This window comes from Takifugu flavidus, chromosome 10 (assembly GCF_003711565.1).
Source record: "Takifugu flavidus isolate HTHZ2018 chromosome 10, ASM371156v2, whole genome shotgun sequence".
NCBI lineage: Eukaryota > Metazoa > Chordata > Actinopteri > Tetraodontiformes > Tetraodontidae > Takifugu > Takifugu flavidus.
Genome location: NC_079529.1, coordinates 7941752 through 7960826, shown reverse-complemented (window position 1 = coordinate 7960826; position 19075 = coordinate 7941752). Strand labels below are relative to the sequence as shown.

Sequence of the window (19075 nt, the reverse complement as noted above, 5' to 3'; positions counted from 1 at the left end):
CCTGCCTGACCACTGTTATTGTGTCATCAGTCACAGCCTAAGTGGAATAATGAGATGTTGTTCCAGATCACTGTGCATAAAGGAGACGAGTGTGCACTCCTCAACAACTCCCAGCCCTTCAAATGGAAGGTCCTGAACCGCTCAGGTCACGAGGCCACGGTTCCTTCTGTCTGTTTCCTTGTACCACCAATCAACAAGGAGGCCGTGGACAGCGTGTCGAGGTAAACGCCTCATATTTGATCTCGATCGTACATAATGTTGCAGGTAATTTGACCACTGTTGTTTCCTATCAACCCTACTTACTCATATTTTCTTGCCTTTCTCTCCCTGTTTAGTCTGGATGCAGGTCATCAACAGATGATTTCTATGTGGCAGACTCTCCATATAAACGTGAAGAGCTTGTTGTCATGGCAGTACTTCATGAAAGACTTCACACAGATACACTCCTGGAACATTAATATGGTGAGTATGATTATTTCCTTGCACAGTGCCTTATTTAGTGTTTTTACTTGAATAAATCTTGCTAATTTTGTTAATTATGCTGAACTGATGCTCACCACCACATGAAATTACAGCTTCAATTAATACATTGAATTAAACCCCCTTCATTCTGTAAAGTTAAAGAACATGAAACCAGAGGAATACAGGCTGATCATGAGGAATCTGGAGCTCCACTACCAGGACTACATGCGGGACAGCCAGAACTCACAGCTCTTCGGGCCTGATGACCGCATGCAGGTCGAGGAGGACTACACCAAGGCAACGCAGCATTTCGACAGTCTTCTACACACCATGGAAAAAGGTAACATTTATTCCCTGGGACTCATAGTAGTTGCATTTTCTCAAAAAGGAATATGCAAAGAGGGTGTGTTCAAACACCATCCTTGTGTATTATGTACATTTCAGGAATAAGAGTTGCTAGAATCAAAGGTGAGTCGAGTTGGTCAAACCGTGGCTCTCGAAGCGAGTGTGTGCACATGCTAATAAGCTTTGGATGGGGTGTTGACAAGTACCACCAGTTTAAGGAGCTGCATGTAGTCGTGATCAGATTTTAGTCACCAAGCTGTAGAACACGTTTTATCCCTGCAGTTGTATGAACTACGGCAGAAAATGGGCTGATTAATTTATTGATGTGTTGCCATGGTTGTTTACCACTGCACAAGAGCTGCATGTGTGGCTGCGCTTAAATACGTCACAGACGTGTTGTGAAGCTTGAAAGAAAAAAACCATTTAATTATTGCAAAAAATACGGATTTTAAACTGCAAAGACAGCGTTTTTAGGATAGTTGTCCTATTTCCAGTCAAATAATTCCATTCATTCCACTTTTTATGCAAAATTAGACTTAGAAGTCTTTGTCTTTTTTTATTAGATGTTAGATTAAATGAGTCTTAGATTAAGTGAAATTATATATTTTGACAAGAAATAGGGTGGAATAATTTAGTTTCTATTTTAGTATTTTTACATTCTTAACTTCTTTTTGTTTCCTAAATATATAGTTCACAGCACTGTAAGCGAACGTTAACACACTGTCTGCTGCACAGGTCAACAGGATGAGACGCTGTGCAAGAACTACATCTCGGAGGTCAAGGATCTGCGCCTGCGTATAGAAGACTGTGAGGCTGGGACTGTGGCTCGCATACGCAAGCCTGTCTTGAAGGAACCGCTGAGGGAATGTGTTCAGAAGACAAGCGAGCAGCAGGTAATATACTCACAGAGGGCTCTTCCACGATGCACGACCCTCCATATGAACTGCCTGTTGGCATAAGCTGTGTTCCTTTAAAAGAAAATCATCTGTTTTTCTTTAATAATTGAAGAATCCCTGCTGTGCTCACACAGCTTGAGTGAGGAAGTGTAAAACCTAGTCAGATCTGCAGCTGCTGTTCTTCTGCAGCTCAGCAGGGGATTGCATTTGCCTCGAAAACCAGATTTTTAATGCAGTTTTAGGTTGACTTGGGATTTTTAGCAGGCCTGCAGAGTACCACTTCCTGCTGTTTCCTTCTGATCCTCCAGTTTTGGACTGTAAAAAATTCAAAACATGACTTATTAAACTCTCTTTTCTCTTATTTATTTCTTGTGGCATTCTAACTCCTGTTGCAAATGTGATATTTATCCCATACAGAAAGTCCAGGTGGAGCTTGAAGGCCTCAAAAAGGATCTTAATAAAGTGTCTGTGAAGTCACAGGAAGTCTTGGCATCCCCACAGCCATCTGCCTCGACCCCTGTACTGCGCTCAGAGCTCGATCTCACCGTGCAGAAGATGGATCATGCTTACATGCTCTCCTCCGTTTACCTCGACAAGTGAGTGCACAGCTGCTTCCTCTAGGGTGCTTTTTTTCCGGTTCCCTTTATGTTGTTCTCACTCATAAATTTGTGCCGCAGGTTGAAAACTGTGGAAATGGTCATTCGTAACACGCAAGGTGCTGAGGGGGTTCTGAAACAGTACGAAGACTGTTTACGAGAAGTTCACAGCGTGCCTAGTGATATCAAGCAAGTAGAGACTTATCGAACAAAACTCAAGGTAAGCACCATGTCAACTTCTGACTGGGCCTGGCTTCGTTTTTTGTTTTGTTTTTTACCTCTGAGTCATTCTTTTGTCTAAAATCTGCAGAAAATGCGAACTGAAGCAGAGGGCGAACAGCCTATATTTGACTCCCTTGAGGAGGAGCTGAAAAAGGCCACCACAGTTAGCAACAAGATGTCCCGGGTGCACAGCGATCGCGATGTGGAGCTGGACCACTACCGCCAGCAGCTCTCCAGTCTGCAGGACCGCTGGAAGGCCGTGTTCACACAGATCGATCTCCGACAGAGAGAGCTGGAGCAGCTCGGCCGCCAGCTCCGCCAGTATCGTGACAGTTACGACTGGCTCATCCGCTGGATCGCTGATGCCAAGCAGAGGCAGGAGAAGATCCAGGCCGTGCACATCAGTGACATCAAAACCCTGAAAGAGCAACTAGCACAGGAGAAGGTGAATACTCCTTCATCCATGGTCTTTAAGCCAACAACAGCAACATGGAATGTGAATTTTTCTTCTTTCTCGTAAAACAGAAACTGCTGGAGGAGATAGAGGACAACAAAGACAAGGTTGATGACTGTCAAAAGTATGCTAAAGCCTACATTGACACTATTAAAGTAAGCATAATCTGAAATGTCTTTCTGGTTTGAAATCATTACAAATAGAATCTGCGACACAAAGAATAATAATCATTAATTTCATCAATATTTGTCTTTGCAGGACTATGAACTCCAGTTGGTTGCCTACAACGCACAAGTGGAGCCTCTTGTTTCCCCCGTGAAGAAAACGAAACTGGATTCTGCTTCAGACAACATCATCCAGGAGGTAAAGTTAAGGTTCCAATCAAGCCAGTCTCGATGCTACATGTTTCGCAAAGAAAGCATCAATGTATATGTTTCTTCTTAACTCTCTCCACCAGTATGTAACACTAAGGACTCAGTACAGTGAGCTGATGACTCTGACGAGTCAGTACATCAAGTTCATCACCGACTCACAGCGTCGCCTGGAGGATGACGAGGTGCGTGACAACAGTTCGAGGATCCCAAACAAGCTAAACTCTAACAGTGACCTAACCAACCAGCCTCCACATTATCACTGTGTCACGTTAATGCACGAGCGATATCAGCTTCAGGAAATACTTCAACTAAAATGCAAATTCATTGATATTCTACTCACCAGTGGGTTGGTAGAGGAATTAAGTTTACAAAATGTGATGAGTAGATGATGAGTGAATTTTCATTTTTAGATGAAGTGTAGTTCAGTCTGAAACACTGGCATGCTGTAGCTCTAATTAGAGGTTAGAGAAGAAAAAAAAAGAGTTTAAGAGTTAAAAGTTGATCGAACATTCACACAAACACAAACGCATGAAGTTTGAGTGTGTTTGCCTTCACAATGAAACCAGTATGTTAGCTGCTCCATCCCCATCATGTGTGTGGTGACATCATAGACTTACACTGAGGGGTTCTTTCTTTCACTACAGGTTTTTTTCTTTACATTCTCATCAAGCTGGGTATTTCCAACTCTTGGAGGTGTAGAACAAATATAACTTTGTGGTATAGTTTGGTTATCATAGCTTCTGGGTCTCCCTTTTCCCATTTATTTTCCAGGTTTTACTTTTATTCTCTAACCCCAGTATTTTGTTCCTATGCCTCTCTTGCCTGCTTGCCAGTGCTTTGCCTTGATGAATGCTTAACTTGTTTGAGCATCAAAGAGGTAAATTCAGTCTTTTAAGGGCATATGATCCTGTACATTTTCCATTTCTCCTGTCATCCAAATGTTTGTCTTGAACTGCATTTGGACTTTCTGTGGTGTATGTTTCTCTCGCTTTTACTGTGCCCTTTTATGGAGTTACAGTAACCATTCAAACTGGTTTCACATCCGCCTGTTTCACACAGTGCATCCAGTATTCCATTTGCATACTTTAGGGTGCTCTTTGGTGGCGTAGATTGGTGTCCTAACGTGGCGGATTTATCCGGACTGGCTTTACCTTAATTTTTCTTTTCAGTATTTTATGGGAAACAGTGATTAAAAGAACCCCCAATGCATGGGATAGCCTTGAAAGATTGAATTGTGTTAATAATACTGTAACACGGAGGATGTTATCATATTCTAAATTGAAATCTTCGTGCAAATATTCCCACATTTGGCACAATTGCAGCTTATTTATTGAAACAGGGCAACAAAAACTCATCATATACAAACAAAAAAAGCATATTTCAGCGCTGCATAGTACAGGATCTGTGGGACAAGAAAAACATACTCACCTGACTGTTCCAGTGGACATTTACATACGCTTTAAGTTGTGCTACAGCTACAGTTGCATGCCATTTGATTTTCTTGCTGTGCTGTGAAGTGATATTTTCACCATATATTAATCAGTTCATCTCACTGTCTGTGAATTGTCTTGTTATCATTTTAATTAATTATTAATTAATTTTGCACTTTGAATACAACATCACCCTGATGAATGTGCACCTAATTTGCATCTAATGATTGATCTTGACCTTTGAGCTAACATTAACTCAGCCTGGGTAAAACACTACATTGTGTGGCTCTCATTCCAGTGCATTAAGACTGTGATTACAACAGTAATTGCAATGTCAATACACAGTGTTTAGAGCCGCAAATGTAAAGTGTTGCCTTTTAACATGTCACGCCTGATTATAATCCTTTCTTTACCATTTGCTTCCACTAATGCAGAAAGCTGCAGAGAAACTCAAAGAGGAAGAACAGAGAAAAATGGCCAAGATGCAGGCTGAGTTAGACAAGCAGAAGCAGTTAGCCGAAGCTCACGCAAAGGCAATCGCCAAAGCTGAGAAAGAGGCTCAAGAGCTGAAGCTCAGAATGCAGGAAGAAGTAAGCAGGAGGGAAACCGCAGTGGTAGATGCAGAAAAACAAAAGCAAAATATCCAGCTGGAACTATATGAGCTCAAGAAACTCTCAGAAGAGCAAATCAAGGACAAGAGTAAACAGGTTGATGATGCTCTTCAAAGCAGGCTCAAGATTGAGGAGGAAATCCGCATAATCAGGCTCCAGTTGGAGGCAACAGTGACACAAAAGTCCACTGCAGAATCTGAGCTCAAGCAACTTCGTGACAAAGCAGCTGAAGCTGAGAGACTCAGACAGGCTGCTAAAGAAGAAGCTGAGAAGCTCCGCAAGCAGGTCAATGAAGAGACACAGAAAAAGCGTATTGCAGAGGAGGAACTCATATGCAAAGCTGAGGCAGAGAAAGAAGCCTCTAGACAGAAACAAAAGGCTCTGGAAGACCTAGAAAATCTAAAGAGGCAGGCAGAGGAGGCTGAACGACAAGTGAAGCAAGCAGAGTTTGAAAAAGAGAGGCAAATCAAAGTGGCCCACCAGGCTGCCCAGAAGAGTGCTGCAGCTGAGCTCCAGAGTAAACACCTGTCCTTTGTGGAAAAGACCTCAAAGTTGGAGGAGTCCCTGAAACAGGAGCACGGGGCTGTCCTGCAACTGCAAGAAGAAGCCACTTATCTCAAGAGACAACAGGAGGATGCGGAAAACGCCAGAGAGGAAGCAGAAAAAGAGCTTGAGAAATGGAGGCAAAAAGCAAATGAGGCCCTTCGTTTGAGACTCCAGGCAGAAGAGGAAGCTCATCAGAAAAGCCTTGCTCAAAAAGAAGCCGAGAAACAAAAGGAAGATGCTGAGCGTGAGGCAAAAAAGAGAGCAAAAGCTGAAGATTCGGCCTTGAAGCAAAAAGAGATGGCTGAGAACGAACTTGAACGGCAAAGGAAGATAGCTGAGAGCACAGCTAAGCAAAAACTGAGTGCAGAACAGGAGCTGATTAGACTTCGAGCTGACTTTGACAATGCAGAACAGCAGAGATCCCTCCTGGATGATGAGCTGTACCGACTGAAGAATGAAGTCATTGATGCTCAGCAGCAAAGGAAACAACTGGAGGATGAACTCGCCAAAGTAAGGAGTGAAATGGATTTACTTGGTCAACTAAAGTCCAAGGCAGAAAAGGAGAGTATGTCCAATACGGAGAAGAGCAAGCAGCTTCTTGAAACTGAAGCTGCCAAAATGCGGGACCTGGCTGAAGAAGCAAGCAAACTCAGAGCCATTGCAGAGGAGGCAAAGCGTCAGAGGCAGATAGCAGAAGAGGAGACGGCTCACCAGAGAGCGGAGGCCGAGAGGATTCTCAAAGAGAAACTGGCTGCAATCAGTGATGCCACTCGTCATAAAACAGAGGCAGAAATTGCCCTGAAAGAAAAGGAGGCAGAAAATGAAAGACTGAGGCGGCAAGCTGAGGATGAGGCTTACCAGAGGAAAGCTCTTGAAGACCAGGCCAACCAACACAAGCAAGCAATCGAAGAGAAGATTGTACAACTGAAGAAATCATCAGAGGCTGAAATGGAAAGACAGCGGGCGATAGTTGATGACACACTCAAACAACGGAGAGTCGTCGAAGAAGAAATCCGAATTCTTAAGCTCAACTTTGAAAAAGCTTCTTCGGGAAAACTTGACTTGGAGCTCGAACTTAACAAACTCAAAAACATTGCTGAGGAAACACAACAAAGCAAACTAAGAGCAGAAGATGAGGCTGAGAAGCTCAGGAAACTTGCCCTTGAGGAGGAAAAGAAGAGGAGGGATGCTGAGGATAAGGTGAAAAAAATTGCAGCTGCAGAGGAAGAGGCAGCCAGGCAATGCAAGGTAGCTCAGGAGGAGCTCGAGCGCCTTAGAAAGAAAGCAGAAGAAGCCAAAAAACAGAAAGATGAGGCTGAACAAGAAGCAGAAACACAGATCGTAATGGCCCAACAGGCGGCCCAGAAATGCAGTGCAGCTGAGCAGCAAGTCCAAAGTGTCCTTGCTCAACAGAAAGAAGACACTGTTGTGCAGAAGAAGCTCAAGGATGACTATGAGAAAGCCAAGAAACTTGCTAAAGAGGCAGAGGCAGCCAGGGAAAGAGCAGAAAGGGAGGCAGCGCTCCTCCGGAACCAGGCTGAGGAAGCCGAACGCCAAAAGGCCGCCGCTGAGGAAGAGGCTGCAAACCAAGCCAAAGCTCAGGAGGATGCAGAGAGGTTGCGGAAGGAGGCCGAATTTGAAGCTGCCAAACGAGCACAAGCGGAGGCCACAGCACTCAAGCAGAAGCAACTTGCCGATGCTGAAATGGTCAAGCACAAAAAGCTAGCTGAGCAAACACTGAAACAGAAATTTCAAGTGGAGCAAGAGCTCACAAAGGTTAAACTCCAGCTGGATGAGACGGACAATCAGAAAGCTGTCCTTGATGAAGAGCTGCAGCGGCTGAAAGATGAGGTTGACGATGCTGTTAAACAAAAAGGCCAGGTGGAAGAGGAGCTTTTTAAAGTCAGGATACAGATGGAGGAACTGCTCAAACTCAAAAATAGAATTGAGGAAGAAAATCAACGCCTCATTAAGAAAGATAATGCTCAGAAATTCCTTGCCAAAGAGGCCGACAACATGAAACAACTCGCAGAAGATGCTGCTAGACTGAGTCTGGAAGCTCGAGAGGCAGCACGCATGAGACAGATTGCAGAAGATGACCTCAGTCAACAACGAGCTCTTGCTGATAAAATGCTCAAGGAGAAAATGCAGGCTATACAAGAAGCATCTAGACTTAAAGCTGAGGCAGAGATGCTGCAAAGGCAGAACGACCTGGCTCAGGAGCAAACACAGAAGCTCCTGGAGGATAAACAACTAATGCAACAGCGTTTAGATGAGGAAACAGAGGAGTACCAGAAGTCACTTGAGGCCGAAAGGAAAAGACAAATGGAGATCACAGCTGAAGCCGAGAAACTCAAGCTTCAGGTCTCTCAGCTCAGCGAAGCTCAGGCCAAAGCTCAAGAAGAGGCAAAGAAATTCAAAAAGCAAGCGGATTCGATCGCATCCCGTCTCCATGAAACTGAAATGGCCACTAAGGAAAAAGTGACTGAAGTGCACAAACTGGAACTTGCAAGAATGAATACCAGCAAAGAGGCCGATGATTTGCGCACAGCTATTGCAGAACTAGAGAAGGAGAAGGCTAGACTGAAACTGGAAGCTGAAGAACTTCAAAATAAATCTAAAGAGGTATTGTGTCAAAAATGGCATAACAGAGCAGCGTATGTCATTGTTAACTCTACCCAAAAACTAACCGTCTCCTTTCTTAAATCTTCTCTATCCCTTACTTTAAGTTTACTAATTATGAATCCATATTTTTGTATGATTTTAATTGAATTTGCTACAGTGCACTGTGCTCATGCAGATCCCAAAGCTCCTTGAATCCTTATATCCTGGAATGTAAAAAAATATATAATTCCTGTTTGAAATAATCTATTGCCGCTGTGGAAACAACGGAGAAACCTTCCAATTTGTATAACCAGACACCAAATATTTAACTGATTTCTTTGGTTAGCGTTGTATTTACATAAGTAAGTATGTACATACACAACATTTCATGAACCTGTTTCCTGATTCTTACATAGTTTTTGGGTTATTTTTTCAACTTAGACACTTTTGTGTCCATACTTTATTTATTGCTCATGAAAGACCCAACAACAATTGATTTGTTGTACAAACAGGCCACACATGGACTGCCTCTACAGTCCACATATAGAAAATACATAGCCACCAAAGCCTCGGCTTGAATAAGTGTACATTCGAAAAAGTATGCATTTGAATGGTAAAACTCCCACCAAAAAATGTTTGCATCCATGCTGACTTGGACCTCCTGTGAACTATCGATGTCTGGTCCTTTCTCTAGCACCTGCTAGTCAGTCCAGAACTTCAGATTGTTGCTCTTGTGTTCTTGAAATAACTCGGGCCAGGGTCTGACTAGGATCTGAAGACTTGGATATGTGTCTAAGAAGCATCTGCAGTTTGTAGCCTTCATCGCCACCTACTGTGTGTTAAACCTTCCGAATGGCAGATTTGTTCGACCTGCAGGTTTGCTTCTGTCTGCTATGTTGGAGCCATTGTTGGAGGTGCTTGATTTTCCACAATACAACTTCTTCTCCTCTCCATCCCATCTGCTGCCTCGGCTGTCAACTTTCAGAAACATCTGTGGAACTTTCATGTCACACCTATCCTATGGCTAGTTTAGAAGTCAAGCTTTGTATGCCATGACTGGTACTGCCTTGTGCTGATGTGTTGAACCTGATTTCTACTGGTTATCAAATATCCGATTGTTTGAGCCACTCCCTTGGTGCAGCATGAACCACACACATTTTCCTTTGGCTAGCTGTTCATGTGAATGTGGATTAGGTCAGGTCCTCTTGAGGCCTTCATGTCTCAGCTTTCAGATGTGATGATGCAACCTGAAGTCTTTCTCTTTTGACCTGCCCTGGGGTCCATCAGCCACTTGTGTGATCTTTCAGTGCTGCTGTCTTAGTTATGGTTGGATGTTTTCTTGTGCAGTTAATCCCATTTCGCTAAAAATACACCCTGAAAGAATCCTTGAGGTTTTTCTTATGTTTATGTTTATGTTTATGTTTATGTTTTTTATTATTATTATTATTATTAGTAGTAGTAGTAGTAGTAGTAGTAGTAGTAGTTGTGGAAGGAGTAGTAGTTTTCATAGTAGTAGAAAGAGGGCTTGCTGTGCTAGTACTAAAAAAGGGATTTTTGCAAAAATTAAAGTACTATATTAGTGTATATTTACTTTAAAGTATTTGCTATAGAGTAAATTAACTATGACATCCCTGTACATGCATAAGCAGAGTGCATTGTCAAACTAGAGTCAATGAAAGAATTGACAATATATTTTCTGCAAATATATATTTAAAAATGGAACATATATCATGTGCTCTAACTGTCTTTTATATTCTTTTCATCAGATGGCTGATGCACAGCAGAAACAAATTGAACTTGAAAAGACACTACTCCAGCAGACATTCCTGTCTGAAAAGCAGATGCTTTTGGAGAAAGAGAGGCTCATTGAAGAAGAGAAAAAGAAATTAGAGAACCAGTTTGAAGAGGAAGTCAAAAAGGCCAAAGCTCTTCAAGATGAACAGGAGCGCCAGAGGCAGCAGATGGAGGATGAAAAGAAGAAACTCCAAGCGACCATGAATGCTGCTCTCAGCAAACAAAAAGAGGCTGAAAAAGAGATGGAGAACAAGCAAAAAGAAATGAAAGAACTGGAGAAGAAGCGACTAGAGCAGGAAAGACTTCTTGCAGAAGAGAACCAGAAATTGCGTGAAAAGTTACAGCAGCTTGAAGCGCAGAAGGAGCAACAGCCTGATAATGTCCATGACAAAGGGCTTATCGAGGCAACCACCGTTGTAACAACAGAATCAGTTTACAATGGACAAAGTGCTGGTGACATGGTGGACAGTGTTGATCCTTTGGCTTTTGATGGCATCCGCAACAAGGTACCTGCAAGCAGACTTCATGATCTTGGCCTTTTACCCCAGAAAGAATTTGACCAGTTGAAAAATGGCAACACCACTGTTAAAGAGCTTGGCGAAACTGATAATCTCAAAAAGATTCTTAAAGGAAAGAACTGTATCGCAGGTATTTTGACACCAACTAATCAAAAAGTGTCTATATATCAAGCATCAAAAGAGAAGAAGATCACTCCTGGTACTGCCATGGTCCTCCTTGAAGCCCAGGCAGCCACTGGTTACATTTTAGACCCTATTAAGAACCAGAAACTTACCGTCAATGAGGCTGTCAAAGAAGGCGTGATTGGACCTGAACTTCACAATAAAATGCTTTTAGCTGAAAGGGCAGTGATTGGCTACAAAGATCCATACACTGATGGGAAGATTTCTGTCTTTGAAGCTATGAAGAAGGGTCTGATTGAACACGACCACGCCATTAGAGTGCTTGAGGCTCAACGTGCAACTGGCGGAATCATCGACCCCATCAATAGTCACCGCGTACCTAAAGAAATAGCTTATAAACAAGGACAGTATGACACTGAAATGAACAAGATCATGGAAAATCCCACTGATGACACAAAGGGATTCTTTGACCCCAGCACTCAGGAACCTTTGACATATTCAGAGCTAATGGGAAGATGTACTGCTGACCCCGACACTGGTCTGCTACTGCTGCCAATCACTGACAAGGCTGCTCATTGCTCAAGCATATACACAGAGGAGGAGACCAAGGATGTGTTCAACAAAACAACTGTGTCTGTGCCATTTGGCAGATTCCAAGGAAAGACTGTCACCATCTGGGAAATAATCAACTCCGAATATTTCACTGAGGAACAGAAAAAGGATCTTCTCCGTCAGTACAAGACAGGCAAAATTACAATTGAAAAAATCATTAAGATAGTGATTACTGTGGCAGAAGAAAAAGAGAAGAAGAAGGAAATTACCTTTGATGGTCTCAGGGCACCTGTGCCTGCCACTGAACTCTTGGAATCCCAAATTATAAATAAAGATCTGTATAATAAATTGCACAAAGGCAGCACAACAGTAAAAGAGGTGTCTGAAATGAAACCTGTGCAGAAAGCATTGAAGGGCACAAACTGCATTGCAGGGGTTCTAATTGACTCATCCCAGGAGACAATGTCCTTTTATCAAGCTATGAAGAAAGACTTGATGAGGCCAGGACCTGCCCTCAACATGCTTGAAGCTCAGGCCGGAACAGGCTTTTTGATCGACCCTGTTCGGAACCAGAAATACACTGTTGATGAAGCTGTTAAAGCCGGTGTTGTTGGCCCGGAGCTGCATGAAAAGTTACTTTCTGCAGAGCGAGCAGTAACAGGTTATAAAGACCCTTACACTGGAAAGACTGTATCTCTGTTCCAGGCGATGAAAAAAGATCTCATACCCAAAGAACACGGGGTTAGACTGCTGGATGCGCAGATGACCAGTGGTGGTATCATTGATCCGGTGAACAGCCATTACATTCCTCATGATGTAGCATGCAAAAGGAACTATTTTGATGATGAAATGAAACAGATTCTCAGCAACCCTACCGACAACACCAAATGCTTCTTTGACCCCAACACGGATGAAAATGTGACATACTCAGAGCTGTTTAAGAGATGTGTCACAGACAAGAAAACTGGTCTCCCGCTTCTGCCTCTGTCTGATGAAGCGATCAAACAATCAAAGGAGGCGCTAGCATACAACGAGGCCCAGACCAAAGAGGTTATGACTCAGGCAACAGTTGAACTTGACTCTGGACCATTCAAGGGCAGGAAGATGACCATCTGGGAAATCATCAACTCTGAGTATTTCACTGAAGAACAAAGACACGACCTGCTCCGACAGTTTAGGTCTGGAAAAATCACGATAGAAAAGATCATTAAAATTGTTATCACTGTTGTAAATGAGAAAGAGGCAAAGAAACAGGAGCAATTTAATTTCTATGGGCTCAGAGCTCCTGTCCCAGCAAGCTGCCTTTATGATTCCAAAATTATTGACAAACCAACTTTTGAATTACTCCAAAAAGGCAAAACAACACCAAAGCAGGTCAGCGAGAACCCCGATGTCAGCAAGTACCTGCGGGGCTCCGAAAGCATTGCTGGTATTTACGTGGCACCAACAAAGGAGAAGATGAGTGTTTATCAAGCTATGAAGAAAAAGCTTCTCAGACACAACACAGGTCTTTTACTTCTTGAGGCTCAAGCTGCCACTGGATTCATTGTAGATCCTGTGAAGAACCAGTGCGCTTCAGTAGATGAGGCAGTGAAATCAGGTGTTGTCGGTCCAGAGCTGCATGAAAAACTCCTGTCTGCAGAAAAAGCTGTCACTGGCTATAAGGATCCATTCACGGGCAACAAGATCTCCCTCTTTGAAGCAATGCAAAAAGATCTGATCTTAAAAGAGCATGCCATGCCACTCTTAGAAGCACAGCTGGTTAGCGGAGGAATCATTGACCCTGTAAACAGTCACCGTGTCTCAAATGAAGTGGCATATCGGAAAAACATTTTCAGCCAAGACATGGCCAAAGCTCTGTCTGAACCAACCGATGACAACAAAGCTTTCTCCGATCCAGAAACGGATGATAACGTGACTTACAGACAGCTTAAAGACAAATGCCAAAGAGATCCAGAAACAGGCCTGTTCATGCTTCCACTCTCCAAACCTCAGTCCCCCACTGTTGTGGAGAAGACTTACCTCTACACAGAGGAACAAACACAGAGTGATCTGACCAACACCCAGATTGACATTCCAATTGAGGGTCTTGCTGACAAGTCATTGAATCTCTGGGATGTTATGAACTCCAATTTGCTACCTGACCAAGAGAGGCAGAAGCTCATGGATGAATATCGCTCTGGCAAAATCACGAAAGAGCGTATGATCATCATTATAATCGAGATTATGGAGCAGAGGGAGATCATCAAAAATGAGAGTCCATTCACATATCAGACCATAAGGAGAAGAATAACTATTGAGGAACTCTACAATGCCCGCATCATTGACCTGGAAACCTACAACCTCATTAAAGAGGGTAAAAGGAACATACGTGACATAATGGAGATGACTAATGTGAAACAGTATCTCTATGGAACAGGCTGTGTCGCAGGGGTCACGACTGACTCCAGCTCCAAGATTAGCATTTACCAAGCAATGAAGAGAGGCTTTATTAAGCCAGAGGTAGCACTCACCCTCCTGGAAGCACAAGCTGCTACAGGCTTCATTATCGATCCAGTCAATAACGAAACCCTCACTGTTGACGAAGCTGTCCGTAAGGGGGTCGTTGGTCCTGAGATACACGATAAGCTTCTTTCAGCTGAGAGAGCAGTCACGGGATACAAAGATCCCTACAGTGGAAAAATAATATCTCTTTTCCAGGCAATGAAAAAGGACCTAGTTCCAGAGGACTATGCTCTGAAAATGTTAGAAGCACAGACTGCTACTGGAGGTATTATTGATCCTGAATTCCAATTCCACTTGTCAGCAGATATTGCCTTGCAGCGGGGCTATATTAACAAGGAGACCAATGAAAGGCTGACCGACAGTGTCCAAGGATTTGTTGACCCTGTCACTGAAGAGAACCTGTCATATGCACAACTGCTAAAGAGATGCAAGTTGGACGGTGGGTTACGACTTCTGTCCCTGGGAGACAAGAGGCTGATGTTCAAAGGTCTGAGGAAACAGATCACAATGGAGGAGCTGATCCGGTCACAAATTATTGACCAACAGACTGTAACTGAACTGAACGAAGGTCTTCTTTCAGTAGAGGAGGTTAGCAGTAGACTTTCAAAGTACCTCGAGGGCACCAGCTGTATCTCTGGGGTATTTTTGGAGTCTACAAAGGAACGTCTATCTATTTATCAGGCCATGAAGAAGAACATGATCAGACCAGGCACCGCATTTGAACTTCTTGAAGCCCAAGCAGCCACAGGATATGTCATCGATCCAATCAAAAACCTCAAACTGACCGTCAATGAAGCAGTGAAAATGGGAATCGTAGGACCAGAGTTTAAAGACAAACTCCTCTCTGCTGAGCGTGCTGTGACAGGATACAGGGATCCTTATTCAGGCAAAACCATCTCCCTGTTCCAGGCCATGAAAAAGGGCTTAATCCTGAAAGATCACGGTATTCGTCTCCTGGAAGCTCAGATTGCTACTGGCGGAATCATTGACCCAGAAGAAAGTCACCGTGTGCCAGTCGAGGTGGCTTACAAACGAGGCTTCTTTGATGAGGAAATGAATGAGATCCTTACAGATCCTTCTGATGACACGAAAGGCTTTTTTGATCCCAACACGGAGGAAAACCTGACTTACCTCGGGCTCATGGAAAGATGCATCACTGATCCCGTCACTGGCCTGGTGCTTCTGCTACTAAAAGAAAAGAAAAAAGAAAAACATACCTCTTCCAAATCTTCAGTTCGAAAACGCAGAGTAGTCATCGTTGACCCAGAGACCGGCAGAGAAATGACTGTCTATGAGGCCTATAGGAGGGGGCTTATCGACCAACAAACCTACCTGGAACTTGCTGAGCAGGAGTGTGAATGGGAAGAGCTCACGGTGACCTCTTCAGATGGTACTGTCAAGTCTGTTATCATTGACAGAAGGTCAGGAAGACAGTATGATGTTGATGATGCACTTGTACGTGGCTTTATTGACCAGAATGCTCTGGATTCCTATCGGGCTGGAAACCTGTCCATCACAGAATTTGCTGACATGCTCTCTGGAAACATGGGAGGCTTCCGGTCTCGTTCATCTTCCTTTGGTTCAACCACTGGTTCGACTTCCTCTACTCCAATGAGCCCCATACCCACTATTAAAGCACCTGCAGTTATATGGAATGATCCAACAGAGGAGACAGGCCCGATAGCAGGAATCCTAGACATAGACACACTGGAGAAAGTGTCTGTCACTGAAGCCCTTCACAGAAGTCTGGTAGACAACATTACAGGTCAAAGATTGTTGGAGGCCCAAGCCTGCACAGGAGGCATAATTGACCCTGCAACTGGGGAGAGATTCCCAGTCAGTGAGGCTGCAGAAAAAGGCCTGGTAGATAAAGCCATGGTTGATCGCCTCAGCCTTGCTCAGAAGGCATTCATGGGATTCGAAGACCCCAGAACTAAAGTAAAGATGTCAGCCTCCCAGGCTCTCAAGAAGGGCTGGTTGTATTATGAGGCAGGACAACGTTTCCTTGAAGTCCAGTATCTCACAGGTGGAATGATTGAGCCTGATGTGGACAGCAGAGTGTCCCTAGATGACTCCATCAGGAAGGGTGTAATTGATGCTCGCACTGCCCAGAAACTCAGAGATGTCAGTTCCTATTCTAAATATCTCACTTGTCCAAAAACCAAACTGAAGATCTCCTACAGGGATGCCATGGATAAAAGCATGGTTGAGGAAGGATCTGGCCTGAGGCTTCTGGAGGCCTCCTCACAGTCCACCAAGGGCCTCTACAGTCCATACAATGCCAGTGGGCCTGGGTCTGCCTATGGATCCCGATCTGGCTCGAGGACCGGGTCGCGGACGGGCTCCAGAAGAGGCAGCATTGACGCTGGCTCTGCCTTCAGCATGAACTTCTCATCATCCTCCTACACTTCCTCTTCAACTAGCTATGGCCGCAGATACTGATAAACAAGTTCTGCTCCCAGTTAGCATATCGACAACAACCATTACTAATATTCTTTAGTGTTGCATTTCTTCAACAAACAAAAAAAAATAGTTACAGTAACACTTAAAGGTAATTTATTTATTCAATCTGCATATGGTCACAACAAAGCTGCCTAAGCATTTTTTTTAAAATTTTCATACTTTCCAAACATGACCAAGCACAGCAAGATTTAAGATATTACTGACTGTATTTTCCAAAACAACCATGACATTTTTACAGATTTTAAGTGCCCTTGTGGGTTAAATTCACACCTATTAAAATGTTAGTGCGTTCAGAGACTAATATACCATATGTGTGTCAAAGAAAAATATATTTTTTCTCAGTATTCCCTGTTTTATTCAAAATTCAGTAATATATGTCTATTTTTATGGTATTGACGATATGCCAACTTTATTTTGATGTTGTTAACATGTCCAAAAATGCATAAATAATTTGTGTATAGATAATAGCCAGATTTTATGTTCATATTTTATTGTTTAGCATCGCCAAATGAGTTACCTGATGACAATCTCTAAGACACTCAAAGTTAAAGAACATAGATCCAGCAATGAAATCAGTTCGCTACATTTCCACTCCATCGCCATTGTCCCGTAATGGTCATGTGCTTGTGGATTTTTGCATCCCTGTCTTTTCACCATTGTCTCTCATGATGCTCCAAGTGTTGTGTTCATGCTATTTATCATCAACCAAGTGTTCCCGATAGTCCCAAGATGATGTCAGACATGATCCCGCTCTTCAGTTCATTTTGTTTTTTGTAAGTTGTGTTTTCTTTCTAGTTTCTTTATATGTTTTTTGTCTGTTTTCACCAGTTCATTTTAAATCAGAACCATATCCTTTCTTGTGATTTTCAACAGTTCATTTGCTTATCTACCAAGGGAATCATTTCTAATTCCAAAATTCTTATTTCTTTGATTTCTTTGTTCTGTTGTATTATCAGCGGCGTCAGTGCCCCAGAATACCATGTTTCGGCATGGATGCTGAGATGGCGAGACCATATGACTCTCTCTTGGATGGATTTGTGAGTCCTTGTGCAGTTATACAGGTACAAAATTGTTTGTTTTTTTAAAAATTATTCTTATTGTATTTCTTTCATCTTGCATTGTTTGGCAATATTTTACATTTTTGTTGCTTGCTTTTAAATTGATTTTGTCTTTTCATTTTTAGACCTTCCATTGATTTTGTCTTGTCTTCCATTGCACATCTCATCCAAGAAAACTGATGCTGACTCAGCATGACATCATCTTGGGATGCCACAGGAACACCTCTCATTCATGACCTTTTTTTATTTAACTTGATTATTGTGACATTTGTGTTTTCATATCATGTTTTTAAGGAACAGTGTGCATGTTTTACGTGTTGTTTGAATTTGAAATCCAGTGTTAGGATGGCCTTTCCAAATAAGAATCAGCTTCATTTTCTCTTCTTGGTTATTTTTAAACATAAAACCTTTATTTTCTCTTGTTTTGTGCCCGTGTAAATGATGTTTTTTCATCAGTTTTTGTGTTTTATCATGAAACTGCTGTGCATGTTTGGCATACTTTACAAAGGATATCGGGGGAAATGTGTGTAAAATAATGACAACTGCAGAAAGATCTGCTGACTTATATTTTTCCACATTATATTCAAATACTAACTGGTTCGCTGTGCTTAGGATGCAGAATTGACTTTGAAATATGTGATGAGTGCATTTTTTTGTGACCCTAACACTATGTTGTAAATAAATGTGCTCTGAAGAGGCCCTCTTTTGTTCTCTATACTAATTTAACTGAAGATAATTTCTTAAATAACTTTGGTTTGGTTAAATTCAAAAAAGGGTTGCCAAAGTAAATAACTCTTTGGGTGAATTTTCCATACTAATTAAAGAGAGACTGATTGGCACAAGTATTGATTAAAATTTTACCTGTAAGTCATACAAATCTATATTTTTAAATCATAAATTTAAAAAATATATATGATTTTAAAATAATCATACACAGAATTAGTCATTGGTGAATGTGAAACAAAATAAACACTTATTCAGAAAAAATAAGTAATTTGGATTATTAATACAGTATTTGTAGATAAATTTAGGCCTGATTCTTCTCCGCAGTCTGTTTTGCGGGATCCATTTGTGTGAAACACCGAAGAGGAAGTTGTGTGTATGACTTCCTATTAAAGTTAATTTGTATTGATTACTTTATAAGTATTTTGTTTCAAACGTCATTCGTGTGCCGTTAATTTAAAAACAGGGGAAAAGTGGAAACTTTAATTATTTACATAAATCACGTTTAACATGTTAACATGCCATCATTAAAGATTCGATATTTTGCGATATCTTAATTTTTATTTATAATATCTATATACATTGTTATAAATGAAGTTACTAATATTCTGACCATAATCTGCTGATTTGTTCACTTTTATGAGCGATTTCACCTCTGAGGAATTCATTTGTTGACCGCCTGGGGGCAGCATTCGTCTAAATTTTAATAATTTCTCCTGAATCTGATCAAATATTTGGGCTCTTGATGGGGTCATAACTTCTCTTCTATCCGTTTGATGGAAATACAAAAAGACAGCGA

General features: G+C 42.2%; 1 protein-coding gene across 38 annotated transcripts in view; it reads left to right on the top strand.

The window, feature by feature from the left end:
* LOC130532694 (plectin-like) overlaps nucleotides 1-18252 on the top strand; it is a 75584-nt gene extending 57332 nt beyond the window's left edge. For 28 of the 38 annotated variants that reach the window (XM_057045478.1, XM_057045484.1, XM_057045474.1 and 25 more), the window contains 15 exons: nucleotides 67-221; nucleotides 336-462; nucleotides 619-802; nucleotides 907-930; nucleotides 1543-1700; nucleotides 2121-2299; nucleotides 2381-2519; nucleotides 2610-2966; nucleotides 3047-3130; nucleotides 3234-3338; nucleotides 3433-3531; nucleotides 5214-8561; nucleotides 10307-17268; nucleotides 17452-17556; nucleotides 17679-18252. In XM_057045478.1, coding sequence (XP_056901458.1) covers nucleotides 67-221; nucleotides 336-462; nucleotides 619-802; nucleotides 907-930; nucleotides 1543-1700; nucleotides 2121-2299; nucleotides 2381-2519; nucleotides 2610-2966; nucleotides 3047-3130; nucleotides 3234-3338; nucleotides 3433-3531; nucleotides 5214-8561; nucleotides 10307-16474 — 11127 coding nt within the window. In that variant the 3' untranslated portion in view covers nucleotides 16475-17268; nucleotides 17452-17556; nucleotides 17679-18252. The remainder of the gene's footprint in view (nucleotides 1-66; nucleotides 222-335; nucleotides 463-618; nucleotides 803-906; nucleotides 931-1542; nucleotides 1701-2120; nucleotides 2300-2380; nucleotides 2520-2609; nucleotides 2967-3046; nucleotides 3131-3233; nucleotides 3339-3432; nucleotides 3532-5213; nucleotides 8562-10306; nucleotides 17269-17451; nucleotides 17557-17678) is intronic. The other 10 variants (XM_057045468.1, XM_057045467.1, XM_057045466.1 and 7 more) reach the window with 2 other exon arrangements.
* The last annotated feature ends 823 nt before the right edge of the window (nucleotides 18253-19075 follow it).